Source organism: Lissotriton helveticus, chromosome 5_1 (assembly GCF_964261635.1).
Source record: "Lissotriton helveticus chromosome 5_1, aLisHel1.1, whole genome shotgun sequence".
Lineage (NCBI taxonomy): Eukaryota > Metazoa > Chordata > Amphibia > Caudata > Salamandridae > Lissotriton > Lissotriton helveticus.
In genome coordinates, this window is record NC_136065.1 from 1,393,969,136 (window position 1) to 1,393,986,929 (window position 17,794).

At 49.9% G+C, this 17,794-nt stretch overlaps 1 protein-coding gene across 12 annotated transcripts in view; it reads right to left on the reverse strand.

Annotated features, from left to right (window-relative positions):
- SYCP1 (synaptonemal complex protein 1) overlaps positions 1-17,794 on the reverse strand; it is a 6,803,167-nt gene that overhangs the window by 2,062,524 nt on the left and 4,722,849 nt on the right. For all 12 annotated transcript variants that reach the window (XM_078644363.1, XM_078644366.1, XM_078644361.1 and 9 more), the window contains one exon: positions 14,887-15,003. In XM_078644363.1, coding sequence (XP_078500489.1) covers positions 14,887-15,003 — 117 coding nt within the window. The remainder of the gene's footprint in view (positions 1-14,886; positions 15,004-17,794) is intronic.

Consider the following 17,794-nt stretch of genomic DNA (forward strand, 5'->3'; position numbering starts at 1 on the left):
CAAGGTGAACCAATTCCCAATCGCGTATACACCTAGAGTACATGGTGTAAATTTAGAGAGAGTGCATATGGGCTGTGGGTCTGATTAGCAGGCCCACAACCCCATCTAAGTCGAAAACCAGTAAAGCAAAGCAAAAAGTGGGGGTGACCATAGGAAGCAGACCCTACTCTCCTACAGGAACGTAAGTGTTTGAAACTAGTTCTTTTAGGTCACTTTCGGATGGACTAGGAGAAAGCTACGGAAAAATAGGACACTAGGATAGTTAATACCCAAGGGAGCACCGGAGTACTCGCATTCCCTCACCCATAGGAAGCGGGTGCATAGGTGTCAAAGTGTGTCGGGTTTCGTCACTGAATCCTATGGAGCCTTGAATAAAGATGCTGCAGGCGACCAGGAGAGAAGTGTCCGGGTGGATCCAAGGGCGGATCGAGGATGAAGAGTACCTGAAAGCGTAGGGGCCAGAGTCTGGCTCGCTAGCCAGTGACCAGGAAGGAACCAGGCGATGTCGCAAAGCAATCAGGTGATGTCGTGAAGTTGACTCTGCAGCCACGTGGACCAGGAGGCGTCGACGATGACCAGGAGCTGGATACGGACTGTCCCACGAAGGATCTCGCTGTTGGCGGCATTGGCATCCGGATTGGAATAAACAGGCCTTGGCAAATGCAACCCACGCAGGAATCGAATATTTGCTTCGGGATAGACCAGCAAGGTCTATGGGGCTCCTCCTTTGCAGGGAAGCAGGGGCCCACCTGAAGCAACCAGACAGGTGGTGTAGATTCAAAGGTTCATCGTCACAGAGGCCACTAGCCAACGGGTAAGCGGCCGGAACATGCGTCGAGCAGGAAAATGCAGAAGGGCCCCATGCAGAACTCGTGGAGTGTGGAGGACTGATCTTCAGTTCAGTTGATGCTCGGGGCTGGGGCTTCTCAATCCCCAATGCACAACTTCCAGGGTGCCTCAGAAGCTGCACAAGTAGCAAGGAGCAGGCTTTTCAAGATGGCCGGTCCCACGTCTCTTGTCATCTCCATGGGTCTCAGCTTTGCAGGCACTGTGGATCGGGGTCAGAGAAGTCTGGAAGTCTGGCTCTCGTCGGACTCTGTGCTCGGGCTCCAGCAGGAGAAACTGCTGATCGCTGGATGGTGCCTGTTTGCACAGGGTGGTCACTCCTTGACCACAAGGGAGATTCTTCAGTCGTCTTCTGTGAAGGAGATCGTCGAAGGTCCAGAGTTTCATTTCAAATTTCAGTTCAGGATAAATCTACAGTCTCTACCTATATACTAATCTGAGGGGCTGGATTACCTGCTAGGTCCCTCCTATGGGTGGGACCAGGGAAGGGGGTGGTTACACCCCTTTCCCTTTGTCCAGATTCGCGCCAGAGCTGGGGCTGGAGTGCCCCAGCAACTGGTTTGAACCGGGGGTATGCATGGGAAACCTTGTGTGCCCCAGGCAGTGTCTCATTTCATTCAGCCCTCCCTGCCCCAATACACTATGGCATGTCTGGGGTGGTGCTAGCACCTCCCAAGACAGGAAATATATTGTCCAAGCCTCCCTTGCTGGAAGGACTCCCAGCAGCAGGAGGTCAGACTTGTGTCTGTGGCAGCAGCATCCATTTTGTGATGCTGAGGCTCTGGTTAACTTTAACCGGGATTAACAGGAACAACATGTCTTCTCCCTCTAGTAGGGAGGAATGCTACCCCCGTCACCAGAAAAGGTGAGGGGGTAGTATTCCAAAGCGTATGACACCTTACATGACATGTTTTGATAAAGCCAAACCAAAGTTAGCAATAACCACGAGGATTATAATGCACTTAAGAGTATATGGTATGGCTATATCATAGAACAGCTATAAGGACATGGTTCGAAAGCTGCAGACAGGTTCAGCTCATTCTAGAGCCTCATCTCACATAAAACCAAGCACTCTGCCTTCAGGATTGTTAAGGCCTGCCATAGGAGTGACTTATAGGTATATATGTGTCTATATATAATGGTAGGTATAGGAATACTATACCTAAGCAAGGGGTGATTACACGACCTTGCCCCAGCTAAGTGATCAGCAAGTTGTGTCAGTTTGGATGGGCAGCCAAGGGTGGCAAAAGACATGCTGCAGCCCCTGGTAGGCCTTGGGTGCACCTATGCCCTGGGTACCTGTGGTACACTATACAGGGGCTCATAAGGAGATCCAACATCCAATTAGATATGTACCTAAAGTACATGAAGTCCATTTTACAGTGAGGGCAGATAGCCTGGGGCCCTGATTAGCAGGATCCCAGGCCAATTAAGTCAAAAACCGGCTAAACACAAGGCAACAAATCTGGGGTAACCATAGTCAGGTATCCACCTTCCTACAATGGCGGATCCTGCAACCCACTGGCATTTGGGGGCCTGAAATGTTGGACTAGGAATGCTTGGAGGCAGCTGCCGAGGGGGGGTTGGTAGACTGGCCCGCCTGCTGGCCACCTGAACCATAACGGTGGTTCTCACGTCCCCGGCCGTGCGAAGGTTGGGGAATTTGCGCCAGCCTGTGGCTCTGGGTAGAACGTAGGGGGGCACCCCTTCCGTAGCCATGAAAAGGGCAAAAAGCAGACTGTGCAGGACAGCTGGAATGGCCCAAGAACCAGGCCGTAGCCCGTGAGTCCATGAAATGCTCTAGACCGGTGTCTGCTTTGTCGCCAAAATGTCGACGGCCATCAAAGGGCATGTCCATGAGAGTATTCTGGACATCCGTAGAAAAGCCAGTCGATACCATCGAGGCGTAGCGTCGGAGGGCTACCAACGTGGAAATATTCCTGCCTAGAGAGTCAGTGGATTGCAGGCCACAAAGGATGGTAAACTTCGAAGAGCACTGTCCGGGCCTCCTCTGGACACTGAGGCAGCACCTGCGCAACCGTATCTTACACAGAGTTTGAATAACAGCTCAATAGACATGCAGGGTTTACCGACAGCAGTCCCAAGCTGGCGGAAGAGAAAATTGTCTTCCCAAGATGATCCAGCTTCTTGGATTTCCTCTCCGGTGGAGCGGTAGGGAATGCCCTCTTGGAGGTAGAGGCTTAAACCACCAAGCTCTCATGGATGGGGAGTTGGGAGAGGAAAGTGGGGTCACCCGGAGCCAGGCGGTGGTGTCAGGCAATCATCCTATGGGAGCCCCAATGTTGGGCCTAGACCAGGTGCCCAAAATGACGTAGGTGAGGGCTTCATTAAATGGCAGCAGGGGCTCCAAAGAGCTCGCTTGCGGTTGAAGCACCTCCGTCAGGAGGCTAGTCCTGACCGCCACTGTAGGGAGTTCGAGGTTGAGAGCCTCGGCCGCCCTATGCAACACCACTGTGTATGACGCTCCCTCCTCAGTAGCCACAGTAGGAGAAGACAACATGCCAAGGTCAGGGGAGTTGTCCACACCCCTAGCATCCCCCAGTTCATCTCTCCAGTCCTGTTCACTGTCCAACTGGTCAGTCAGAGGGTCACCTGACCCCTCCCAGTCCTCCTCCTTATCCTCTGGGTGCCAATTTGGCATAAAAGGGACCCCAGGAGTGAACAGGGGCACAAAAACCCCCCTCAGTGCCGGATTCATCATCGGACGACGCCGGTCCGGCTCTGGGTTCACATCAGGCTGGAGGCCAGGGTTGACAGCAGCCAGGGGTCCGACAAGCGTCAAATGCGGTAGCAGTGCCGGAGGAAGAGGCACCAGTGGAGACGTAGCGGCACCACTCTCGCAAAGCCTTGGAGCCATGGACCGGCAGTCGGAGCACGACTTGGGGTCGCGGTCACGCTCCAGTCAAAAGCGGTGTGAGAAGTTGGCCTGATATGCAGTGCTCACTATTCTAGTGATCACTATGTATCAGTCCAAACGACCCTTATTGATGATTGGTTGTAAGTCAACCTGATAGACCAGCTATCCTAGTAGCATGGACAAGAGCAGTCTTTAGGCTAAACTCTAGAGGGCGTGTTAAGCCAGCTGTTTTACCATCACATTTACCCCTTGAATACCAAGTGAAAGGACACCACACAAGTTGTTATGAAAATAAAAGTATATTTATTTATAACAATACTACCCTGAACTCTTTATGAGTCAGGGAGCTAAGCACAATACAAAACTCTTAAAGAAATACTTAAAGTCGCACAATTTACACAAATGCCCGAGGGGCACGAAAAACCATATACTACAAAAGTGGAATGCGAATTACTAGCAGGTAAGTAACTATTCTCAGAGGCTTTGGGATCGCTAGGACTAGACTACTGAACCTTTAGATTACGAGCAGGAGGCCTAGGGAGATCGGGTGCAGAGTGTGCACTCTCACGCGGGATGCGGAACAAAGTCTATGGAGGCTAGTAAATGCAAAGTTAGTGTTATCGGACGAATCCGACTAGGTAGAGCTGAAACGAAAAAGGATCTGGACACTTAGATAGTTAAGCTATGCTGGAGCACCGAAATGCTCAGGTTACCTAGCCCAGGGGCTGCGGCTGCATAGGTCTGAAAAGACGTCGGGAATCCTCGTTGCAGTCTATGGAGCCTGAAAGAAGAAGTTGCTGGCAGGCGACCAGTGAAGATGTTCGATGTGATCCAAGCCTGGATCGATGAAGATGGAGACCTGTAAGCAGAGGGGACCAAGTCCTGAATCACTAGCCAGTGATTAGGTGGGCACCAGGATGGCACCGGGCGAAGTCACCTCGACCAGGTGAGTGGGCGACGCTGGACTCTGCAGTCTCTCGGACCAGGAGGCGTTGTCGGCGACCAGAATGAAGGTGCGAGCTGTCCCACGGTGGTATCTGCTGTCGACGTCGCTGGACCCAGGATTGGGGCAACAACTCTTGGCAAATGCAAGCCCACGCGGTGGACTCAAAATGGCGTCTGGAGTGGACCAGGAGGGTCCGGGGTGCTCCTCTGTTGGAGGGGAGCAAGGGCCAGTCTGGAGCAACCAGACCAGCGGTGTTGTCGTCGTGGTTCGTCGTCAGAAGGGCCACTAGCCAACGGGCAAGTGACCTGGACAACGCGGTGAGCAGCAAAGAGCAGAAGGGCCCCACGCAGATCTCGTGGATGCTGGGGGGCTGGACTTCGGTGCTGGAGCTGCTCAGGGTCGGGGCTTCTCAAACCCCAAAGCACTCACTCAAGGATCCCTCGGTGGTCGTGCTGGGCAAGCGTCGTGCAGTCCTGAAGATGGCCGGTCCCTCAAAGGTCTCGTCACACCCACGAATCTCAGCTGGGCTGATGATGCAGGTAGAGGTCAGAGGCGCCAGGGAAGCCGGTTCTCGTCGAGCTGGGCAGTCTTGATCCGGAGGAGAGACTTACAGCAAACCGCGATGCTTGGTTGGTGCCTGCTGCTGCAGGGTGACTACTCCTTAGTCACAAGGGAGAAATCTTAGGAAGAAGTCTTGAGTTCCTTTCGTAGAAAGTAGTTTCAGGATTCAAAGATGATCTGATTTGGAAGGGGGCCTGCTCCTACCTTTATCCTGAGAAAAGGGGCTGGCACGCGACTAAGTCCTGCCCTATGGGTGGGACTAGGAGGGGGGTGGTTACACCCCTCTCCTTTGTCCGGTCTCTCCCCAGCTCAGGGGCTGGTGTGCCCCAGGAACTGGTTTGAGCCGGCATACGCACAGTGAGCACCGGGGTGCCACTTGCAGTCACCTTCCTCTATAGCCCTGCATACCTGGGATACACAAAACCCTGTCTGGGATGGTGCTAGCACCGCCCCTGACAGGAAACCCTTTGTCCAAGCACTCCTCGCTGGAAGGACTCCCAGCAGCAGGAGGTCAGACTTGTGTCTCGGTGGCAGCATCCATTTTGTGGAGCTGAGGCTATGTTCGACTTTAACCGGGGTTACAGGCTACCAACATGTCTTCTCCCTCTAGAGGGGTGGAATGCTACCCCCGTCGCCAGAACTGGCGAGGGGGTAGTATTCCAAAGCGTATGACACCTTACACAACATGTTTAGATAATGTCAGACCAAAGTTACCATAACCGCGAGGATTATAAGGCACTTAAGAGTATATGGTCTGACGCTATCATGGAAACGGCTAAGGGATAGATCCCGAAAGCCGCAGACAGGCTCAGCTCATGCCAGAGCACCATCTCACATGATTCCAAGCACTCTGCCTTCAGGATTGTTTTCAGTTTAGATATAGGTATACTATATCTAGAGCAGGGGTGATTACACCTCCTTGCCCCCAGCTGTCAAGCAGCCAGTTGTGTCTATTTTAGTTAGTCAGCCCAGGGGTGGCATAATGCATGCTGCAGCCCCTGGGAGACTTCTGGGTGCACCTCTGCCCTGGGTACAGGGACTTGGAGAGGGCCAAGTGCCAATTCAGTACCTGCGTACAATTTGGAATAGAGAGAACAGCTAGGTTGTGGGTCTGATTAGCAGGCCCACAGCCAGGGAAAGTCGTAAACCAGTGAAGCAAAAAGCAAAAATCTGGGTGATCATAGGATTGCAGACCCTACTCTCCTACATGACCCCCCCCCAAACTTTGGGACAATAAGCTAACCTTGACCAGGTGAGTCTTCTTGCTCTAAGTGGAAATACCTGGAGAGCCCATCAGCATTGCCATGATCAGTACCAGGTCTATGCTCCACTGTAAAATCCATCCCCTGTAGGGAAATGGACCACCTAAGTAGTTTGGGGTTTTTACCCTTCATCTGATTTAGCCATAAGAGGGGCTTATGGTCGGTCTGAATCTTGAAGTGAGTGTCAAACAAGTATGACCTCAACTTCTTCAGGGCCCAAACCACAGCAAAGGCCTCCCTCTCAATAGCTGACCAATTTTTCTCTCTGGGGGTCAGCCTTCTGCTAATAAAAGCAATGGGCTGGTCGTTACCATCAAAATTCAGCTGAGATAGAACAGCTCCCACACCCAACTCAGAAGCATCTGTTTGGACAATGAAGGTTTTGGAGTAGTCTGGACTCTTTAGGATAGGTGCTGTGCACATGGCCTGCTTTAGGTCATCAAATGCTTTCTGACAGCTTGCTGTCCACTGAACTTTCTTTGGCATCTTTTTACTTGTCAGGTCATTAAGTGGAGTCACAATGGACCCATAATTCTTGACAAATTTTCTATAGTAACCAGTCAGGCCCAAGAAAGCTCGAACCTGAGTCTGGGTGGTTGGAGGAGCCCAGTCCTGGCTGGCCTGTATCTTGCTCTCCAATGGCTGAACCTGGCCTCCACCTACAAGGTGGCCCAGGTATACAACCTGTGTCTGCCCTATCTGGCACTTGGTGGCCTTGATAGTGAGACCTGCCTTTTGCAGTGCCTCTAACACTTTCCTCAGGTGGACCAGGTGATCCTCCCAGGTGGAGCTAAAGACAGCTATATCATCAAGATATGCTGCACAGAACTCATCCAACCCAGTGAGAACTTGATTCACCAGCCTTTGGAAGGTGGCAGGTGCATTTTTCAAACCAAAGGGCATTACCACAAACTGATAATGCCCACCAGGGGTAGAAAATGCTGTCTTGGGCTTGGCCTCCTCAGCTAACCTGATTTGCCAATACCCAGCTGTCAGGTCAAATGTACTTAAGTAGTTGGCAGAAGCCAATCTATCTATAAGTTCATCTGCTCTTGGTATTGGGTGGGCATCAGTCTTAGTGACTGCATTGAGGCCTCTGTAGTCTACGCAAAACCTCATCTCTTTCTTACCACCCTGGGTGTGAGGCTTTGGCACTAGAACTACTGGGCTAGCCCAAGGGCTATCTGAGAGCTCCATGACTCCCAGCTCCAACATTTTCTGTACTTCTGTCTTGATGCAGTCTCTGACATGATCAGGCTGTCTGTAGATTTTACTCTTGACAGGCAGACTGTCTCCAGTGTCAACCTCATGGATACACCAATTAGTTTGACTGGGTGTCAGAGAGAACATATGTCTAAAGGATTGCAGAACTTGTCTACAATCCTGTTGCTGATGTTCAGAGAGGCTGCCACAAAAGACAACACCATCTACTGATCCATCATCAGGATTCTGAGTGAGCAGGTCTGGGAGAGGGTCACTCTCTTCCTCCTGTCCCTCATCTGTGGCCATGAGCAAGCCCATGTCCTTCCTGTCGACATATGCCTTGAGCCTGTTTACAAGGAGCACCCTGAGGGGGCTCCTGGGAGTTCCAAGGTCCACCAGGTAGGTGACCTCTCCCTTTTGCTCAATGATTGTGTGGGGCCCAGACCATATGTCTTTGAGTGCTGCTGGGGCCACTGGCTCCAGCACCCACACCTTCTGTCCAGGCTTATACAGAGTCAGGACAGCCTTATGGTCATGCCAAGCTTTTTGGAGTTCTTGGCTTGCCTCAAGGTTTTTAGATGCCTTTTCCATGTACTCAGCCATCCTGGAGCGGAGACCAAGTACATAGTCCACAATGTTTGTTCCAGGCTTTTTGAGAGGTCTCTCCCATCCTTCCTTTACCAAACAAAGGGGTCCTCTTACAGGATGCCCAAACAGAAGTTCAAAAGGGTTGTACCCAACCCCCTTCTGTGTGACCTCTCTGTAAGCAAACAAGAGGCAGGGTATCAGGACATCCCATCTCCTCCTGAGAGGTTCAGGTAGTCCATGAATCATCCCTTTGAGGATCCTGTTGAATCTCTCAACAAGCCCATTGCACTGTGGGTGATAGGGTGTGGTGAACTTGTAGTTGACACCACATTCCTTCCACATTGCAGTCAGATATCCTGACATGAAGTTTGCACCTCTGTCAGAGACGACCTCCTTAGGGAACCCCACTCTGGAGAACACTCCAATTAGGGCTCTTGCCACAACAGGTGCTGTAGTGGTTCTAAGGGGTATAGCTTCAGGATACCTGGTGGCATGATCCACTACCACCAGTATAAACTTGTGCCCTGATGCTGTCTGGGGTTCCATTGGACCAACAATGTCAATCCCCACTCTCTCAAAGGGTACCCCCACCACAGGTAGTGGTATGAGGGGGGCCTTTGTTGGGCCACCTGACTTACCACTGGCTTGGCAACTGACATAGGAGCGACAAAACTCCTTGGTATCTTCATTCATGTGGGGCCAGTGAAAGTGGGTGACAAGCCTGTCCCACATCTTGTTCTGGCCTAAGTGACCTGCAAGGGGAATTTCATGGGCCAAGGTAAGAAGGAAACCTCTCTGAGACAAGGGGATGACCAGCCTCCTGGTTGCACCAGGCTTGGGGTCTCTTGACTCAGAGTACAGAGTCCATCATCCCAGTATACCTTGTGGGTACCTGTGGCATTTCCTGCAGCCTCGGCAGCAACCTGCTGTCTGAGGGGTTCAAGTGAGGGGCAGTCCAACTGTGCCTTTCCCAGGTCTTCCCTGGAGGGTCCCCCTGAGCCCAGAAACTCAACCTGATCAGGTTCAACCTCTTTAGGCTCAGTTTCCCTCAGTTCTTTGAGATCAGCCTCCTCAGAGACTTGATCCCCAACCTGTGGCAAGGGGGAAGGCAATGCCTTAACCCTACTGCTCCTCTTCTTGGAAGGTGTCTGGTCCATTGTTCCAGGATCCAGCACCTGTTCAGTGGGGCATCTTTTGGCCTGTGACCTAGTCACAGCAAGGACATGTGCTGGCAAGCCTAACATTTCCATGTGAGTCCTCTGCTCCACTTCTGACCATAGGGATGTCTCCAAATCATTGCCCAACAGACATTCTACTGGGAGGTCTGAACTAACCACAACCTTCTTTGGGCCACTTACCCCTCCCCAGGAGAAATCAACAACTGCCATACTATGATTGATAGTGACGTTGCTGGCATTGGTCACCAGGTAGTCTGCACCTGGCATGATCTGTCCAGGGAACACAAAGTTAGGTGTCACCATTGTGACACTGGCACAAGTGTCCCTGTAGGCCTGAGCCATTTTTCCATTAATTAAAGGTGTCTGCCTGTATTTGCCCAAAGTATTGGGACTTGCATCAGGGGATATATCCACATCCCCTGTACAGACAAGGACAGCCTGAGTGAGTGTGCCAACTAAGTTGTCAGACCCCTCAGTTCCCAAGGTTAACCCAACTATTCCCTTGGGAGGTGCACTACCACTACTGACTGTACTAGGGGGTGCAGTTGCCTTAGGGGCTGTAGTGGTAGGAGTTTGCCCTCCTCTCTTGGTGCACTCACTAAACCAGTGAGACTTACTTTTACAGTATTGGCACCACCTTTTTGACTGGCCTTCTTGAGTCTTCTTTTTCTGCTGTGAAGCCTGACCCCCACCCTCTTTGGTTTGTTGGGGACCTGTTGAAGACTTCTGGTCATTTTGTTCATTCTTGTTACTACCCTTTTGGTCTGCTTTCTTCTGACCACCCTGGTTCTGAGTCTGGTTCTGCTTGACCCTTGTTCTGACCCATCTGTCTGCCTTCTTTCCCAATTCTTGGGGAGAGGTCAGATCCGAATCAACAAGGTGCTGATGCAACAACTGGTTCTGACAGTTATTTAAAATCTGTTCTCTCATGATCAGATTATAACACCCTGTGTAATCAGTAACCTTGCTACCCAGCAACCAGCCTTCCAAAGCCTTAGTGGCACAATCCACAAAGTCAGACCAATCCTGAGACTGAATTTTCTGGGTATCCCTGGACAGCAACCTGTACTGCTCAGTGGTTAGGCCAAACCCATCAACCAGTGTATTCTTCAGGACTTGGTTATTGTTAGCATCCTCAACTCTAGTAGTGAGGAGCTTATCTCTACCTTTGCCTTCAAAGGAGAGCCACAGTATAGCTGCCCACTGACTTTGGGGGATGCACTGGACAGTGCAGGCCCTCTCCAAAGCAGCCATCCATTTGTGGATGTCATCCCCTTGTTTAAAGGGGGGCACTATCTTACTCAGGTGTTTAGTGTCTAAACTCCTTTCTTTATCTCTAGGGATATTGCTGCCACCCGTGGGGACTACCCCACTCATCTGCTGCTCTCTAGCAAAGGCAAGCTTCTCTTTGGCCAGGGCAAGTTCTTCCCTTTCAATCCTTAGATTAGCCTGTTTCATCCTTGCTTCATGTTCTCTTCTCTGAGGGGAAGTCAATCTCCTCTGGGGAGAAGTCCTTCTCCTCTGAGAAGAGGCATTAGAGTGCATAGATCTATTGGAGTCCCTAGAAGGAGATCTATCTCTTCTAACTCCAAGGTTAGGCCTCATTAGGGTCAGTACTGAGGGTCCCCCAGATCCTTCCCTAAGTAGGTCTAAGTTGGCCCTAGTAAGTCTGCTGACTAGCTCAGGCCTGTTGTCTGCCTCATCCCCAGAGAGTTCCTCTTCTTCCTCCTCCTCAACTGCATTTTCAGTGTCAAGGAGGTCTGGATCACCAAGGGTACCCTCTAAGGCTGGCATACTCCCATCTGTATGAGAAGCTTTCCTAGCATCATATGTCTCTAAGAGACCTAACAGAAAGAGAGTGGTGGGGTTAGACCCCTGTTTCAATTTCCTGGAGGTACACAATTATCTCAACTCCTGGAAACTGAGAGCTGCATATCTTGAGATGACCTGTGGAGGGTCACTAGCCACTAGGGGAGTCTCTGAAGACTCTCCCTGGGTTGACATGCTTCTAGTGTGGTGTAAGTGATGCACCTACCTACACTATGGGTTTTTTCTCCTGATCCCTTGCTAGAGTTGTAGTTTAGGGTGTGCTAAGCCCTATGACAATACAACAGCTGGTTCAGTAGAACTCAGAGTATTCTAAGCTAAGTTATATGTACCTATGTACCTATGTGATCTTTCAAATTATATTCTTAGGATACGTGTGTGGTAAAACAACAGCAAGCTCAAATCCCAACCGCTGCTCACCAATGTGAGAAGTTGGCCTGATATGCAGTGCTCACTATTCTAGTGATCACTATGTATCAGTCCAAACGACCCTTATTGATGATTGGTTGTAAGTCAACCTGATAGACCAGCTATCCTAGTAGCATGGACAAGAGCAGTCTTTAGGCTAAACTCTAGAGGGCGTGTTAAGCCAGCTGTTTTACCATCACATTTACCCCTTGAACACCAAGTGAAAGGACACCACACAAGTTGTTATGAAAATAAAAGTATATTTATTTATAACAATACTACCCTGAACTCTTTATGAGTCAGGGAGCTAAGCACAATACAAAACTCTTAAAGAAATACTTAAAGTCGCACAATTTACACAAATGCCCGAGGGGCACGAAAAACCATATACTACAAAAGTGGAATGCGAATTACTAGCAGGTAAGTAACTATTCTCAGAGGCTTTGGGATCGCTAGGACTAGACTACTGAACCTTTAGATTACGAGCAGGAGGCCTAGGGAGATCGGGTGCAGAGTGTGCACTCTCACGCGGGATGCGGAACAAAGTCTATGGAGGCTAGTAAATGCAAAGTTAGTGTTATCGGACGAATCCGACTAGGTAGAGCTGAAACGAAAAAGGATCTGGACACTTAGATAGTTAAGCTATGCTGGAGCACCGAAATGCTCAGGTTACCTAGCCCAGGGGCTGCGGCTGCATAGGTCTGAAAAGACGTCGGGAATCCTCGTTGCAGTCTATGAAGCCTGAAAGAAGAAGTTGCTGGCAGGCGACCAGTGAAGATGTTCGATGTGATCCAAGCCTGGATCGATGAAGATGGAGACCTGTAAGCAGAGGGGACCAAGTCCTGAATCACTAGCCAGTGATTAGGTGGGCACCAGGATGGCACCGGGCAAAGTCACCTCGACCAGGTGAGTGGGCGACGCTGGACTCTGCAGTCTCTCGGACCAGGAGGCGTTGTCGGTGACCAGGATGGAGGTGCGAGCTGTCCCACGGTGGTATCTGCTGTCGACGTTGCTGGACCCAGGATTGGGGCAACAACTCTTGGCAAATGCAAGCCCACGCGGTGGACTCAAAATGGCGTCTGGAGTGGACCAGGAGGGTCCGGGGTGCTCCTCTGTTGGAGGGGAGCAAGGGCCAGTCTGGAGCAACCAGACCAGCGGTGTTGTCGTCGTGGTTCGTCGTCAGAAGGGCCACTAGCCAACGGGCAAGTGACCTGGACAACGCGGTGAGCAGCAAAGAGCAGAAGGGCCCCACGCAGATCTCGTGGATGCTGGGGGGCTGGACTTCGGTGCTGGAGCTGCTCAGGGTCGGGGCTTCTCAAACCCCAAAGCACTCACTCAAGGATCCCTCGGTGGTCGTGCTGGGCAAGCGTCGTGCAGTCCTGAAGATGGCCGGTCCCTCGAGGTCTCGTCACACCCACGAATCTCAGCTGGGCTGATGATGCAGGTAGAGGTCAGAGGTGCCAGGGAAGCCGGTTCTCTTCGAGCTGGGCAGTTTTGATCCGGAGGAGAGACTTACAGCAAACCGCGATGCTTGGTTGGTGCCTGCTGCTGCAGGGTGACTACTCCTTAGTCACAAGGGAGAAATCTTAGGAAGAAGTCTTGAGTTCCTTTCGTAGAAAGTAGTTTCAGGATTCAAAGATGATCTGATTTGGAAGGGGGCCTGCTCCTACCTTTATCCTGAGAAAAGGGGCTGGCACGCGACTAAGTCCTGCCCTATGGGTGGGACTAGGAGGGGGGTGGTTACACCCCTCTCCTTTGTCCGGTCTCTCCCTAGCTCAGGGGCTGGTGTGCCCCAGGAACTGGTTTGAGCCGGCATATGCACAGTGAGCACCGGGGTGCCACTTGCAGTCACCTTCCTCTATAGCCCTGCCTACCTGGGATACACAAAACCCTGTCTGGGATGGTGCTAGCACCGCCCCTGACAGGAAACCCTTTGTCCAAGCACTCCTCGCTGGAAGGACTCCCAGCAGCAGGAAGTCAGACTTGTGTCTCGGTGGCAGCATCCATTTTGTGGAGCTGAGGCTATGTTCGACTTTAACCGGGGTTACAGGCTACCAACATATCTTCTCCCTCTAGAGGGGTGGAATGCTACCCCCGTCGCCAGAACTGGCGAGGGGGTAGTATTCCAAAGCGTATGACACCTTACACGACATGTTTAGATAATGTCAGACCAAAGTTACCATAACCGCGAGGATTATAAGGCACTTAAGAGTATATGGTCTGACGCTATCATGGAAACGGCTATGGGATAGATCCCGAAAGCCGCAGACAGGCTCAGCTCATGCCAGAGCACCATCTTACACGATTCCAAGCACTCTGCCTTCAGGATTGTTAAGGCCTGCCATAGGAGTGACTGATAGGAGATCTGTGTGCCCATTTTCAGTTTAGATATAGGTATACTATATCTAGAGCAGGGGTGATTACACCTCCTTGCCCCCAGCTGTCAAGCAGCCAATTGTGTCTGTTTTAGTTAGTCAGCCCAGGGGTGGCATAATGCATGCTGCAGCCCCTGGGAGACTTCTGGGTGCACCTCTGCCCTGGGTACAGGGACTTGGAGAGGGCCCAGTGCCAATTCAGTACCTGGGTACAATTTGGAATAGAGAGAACAGCTAGGCTGTGGGTCTGATTAGCAGGCTCACAGCCAGGGAAAGTCGTAAACCAGTGAAGCAAAAAGCAAAAATCTGGGTGATCATAGGATTGCAGACCCTACTCTCCTACAAGCGGCACACACGGTGCGAATCCGTGACTGACATCAGTCGGGGACAGGTTACACAAGCCTTGAAACCGGGCATCCCTACATACAACAGGAGTCGTAGACCCAAAAAGACATTGACAAAAGTTGCTCAAAAATTCAGTCAATAAATTACTGGAGGTACCGCTCTCTCCGGATCTGTGCTGGCTGGTGCGGAAAAAGAAAGAACTGACATCAGCGCGCAAGGGCGGCATCTTAGTAGCTACTGCAACGTCATCCCGGTAACACGCCGCTAACGACGAACTCGGAGCCCACCAACGCCACATTCCGACACGCAGAGGTACTGCTGACGAAAAAACTTTCCGGATCCAGTCTGACGCCTGGGGGTAATTATAGGGTTAGAAATCCATAACTAACTGTTTCTTTCAGCTAATGTGACTTTTCACAAAACAGGATTCTGCGGCTAAATATATTAAAAAAACATAAATTTGGCTTACCTCTTCACAAAGCCTTGCTTCAGCCATACTTTTCTCCTCTATTAAATTGTTATAGCGTTTAACTGTTTCCTCATACTGTGCTCTAGAATTTTCCAGCTCTATTTTGAGCTTATTCACCTGTAATAAACCAAAGCAACTAGTTACTTATCATCAATAATGCTCTTTTTGGTGATACTCTATGTAAAGGCAGATTCTTCACCTGTAGAATAATCTCCATGGGACAGACTGGAGCCTAAAACTTTTCAAGCAATGTTCCCATGCACTTGTAGGTGGTGTAGTGCAGCAAAGTGTTGGCTTTGTTCCATCTTGGTAGTTTTTGAGCAGAACCTCCTATAAGCGCACTCTGAGCATTGACACCAGTTTCTTTTTTGACTTTTTGTCCCATCAGATGCAGAGAACGAAACAATCAGAGGTACCAATGTGCAGATCTCTAATTTGAAATCTTTTTAGATGTTAAAAAGAGGGCACTGCACTGGAGGTGGCAGGGTCTTGTGGGACCTGTGATTAGACAGTGTGCCCACCAGAGTGTCAGTGAAAGTAAGTAGCAAGTTAATCTGGTGGGTACTTCTAACCTCTGATTCCTCATCTGTAGAATATATACCAAAGGGTACATCTCCAAATTGGAGGGTCTGTGGAACGGAGTCCGACCAAAATGTCCGGTGGGACCAAACGGGCAAAATACCCCACCTATAGCACCTGGCTGTCAAGCAGCATTGCTTCATGATTGTATGCACTGAGACACATGTTGCCGCCTGACAGATTTCAAGAACAGGCACTTTGCATGCAAACACAGTAGTAGCAGTCATAGGCCTGATGAAATGAGCCCTCTGTCCATCTGTGGTTGCTTCTTTGCTTATGTGTAACAGGTCTTAATGCAGAGGACTATCTACATGTACAAAGTCATTTTCTGCATGGCCTTGCCTTGCTTAGTCTTTTGTGCAATCGATGTAAAAGGTCAAAACCCTTTTCAGGTTTAGCTGATGGAGTCCCTCCACCTCTTTCAAGGGGTAAGGCAGAACAAAGAACGTTGGGAGGCTGATGCATTACACAATAAGAAAATATGTAATGAATTTTGGCAAAACTGCCTTGTTGGTCGTCAACACCAGTTTCTCTGGAAAATGATCCTGTAATGACAATTGCACCAAGAGGGCCTAAAGCTCACTCAGGTGGTGGGCTGAAGTCACCAGGGCGAAGAAAATCAGTTTTCAGAGTAAACAGACACAATACGCAGCTGTGCATCGACTTGAAAGAAGAGCACAAACGGAAAGTAAGGACTAAATTGAGATCATTATCATGTGGCCTCACAAAGGGTTTTGGGGCATACATATGTCATAATAGGTGATTCAAATAAACATGGTTGGTCTGTCAAAATAAGCACACAAGACCAGAGGACGACAAATGGCCTTTAATGGTGCCCACTGCAAGTCTGTGCTGGGCGAAAACTAAACAGCAATAAAATGTCTAGCCTGCAACAGGTCAGTGTTGCAGGCTCCACACCAGGCACCAACTTGTCCCTGCGTAATGCAGAAACAGATTTTGCAGAGTCACTGCTTAGCAACCCCGACACATCTTGGAATAAATATTTGACCTTTTGTCTGGAAACTCTAAAGGCACAGGATATATGGTCAATTTCGCTGCCCATAGAGGAGAAATCCAAACTGTTGACCAAACAAGCAAAGATTCTTTCATATGACCATGACGCACAATCAGTGTTAAAGCTCTTCCACGGCAGCTGGGCCTCCAAACTCTACGCCCCAAAAATATTACCGCTCTATCTCTCATCGCCCATGAAACCTCATGTAAAACATCAATTAATGAGACTACGCTTTGGTCCTTTAATGCCACTGATGGCATACAAGTTCGGCCAAGGATACAAGAAAGCTGCCTCCACACAATGCCGTTTCTGCAAACAGGAGGAGGAAAACCTGATTCACATCTTGTGCTTTTGCAGACGCTTACTAGCCCAACAAACCTTTTGGCTTCGTCTGATCTGGCTTTCTCTTAACATCAGGACATGCCAAGAAGAATTGAAAGTATGCATGAGGGGCGACTCATCTCAGATGGCGACTCGTTTTGTAAAATTTATGTCTGAAATTAACTCTTTGTTACCACTAGATGATCAAGAATCAAACTTTAACTTTCCAAAACTGACTCTCTTTTTCCTGCGCGCATACTGGTTTTTTTTTCTTTTCTTTTTTATTCAAATTTTGTTTAGTGTTTTTTCTCTTAACTATTAACCAAATTCTGTACAAATTGCAATGATTTTAATTAATTATGCAAATAAATTCTTACTTACTTACTTACTTTGCAGAGGAGTGCTACATAGCAAGAATAAAATCCACTACCTTGGGAGGAAGATGGAAGAACACAGTCAGTTGCCACTGCTCAATCTCCCTACATGAGGCATAGATTGCATGGGACTGGGTGCAGAACCCTGCCCTGCTGCTATGACAGAAAATCCTTCTGAAAGAGTAGATATCCATGCCCAGAAGTTCCGGGTACCACACTCTCCTGGCCCAGACCGGAACCACTAGGACTAGGACCTGGTTATTCCTGATCTTCTTTGGAACTCGGGGCAGGAAAGGTAGAAACAGTAAGGCGTACAGAAGTTCTGCGCTCCACTATAGCCTGAATGCATCTCCTAGAGAGAGCCTTCTTTGGAACTCAGGCATGCAAATGTTTTGACACTGGCATTCTCGACTGGCAAAAATATCTAAACAGGGTTCTGCCAATTACTAGAGGATTACCTGCACTACCTCTGCATATAGTTGCTATTCATAATCTGTCAGCTGCTACTGGCTGAGTTTGTTTGCCCTGTTTTCAAAGCTACCATCAGATTGTTCACAACCAGCGGCATTCCCTGAGGGTCCAGCCAACTCCAGAGGGACAGACCTTCATGAATCTGGAA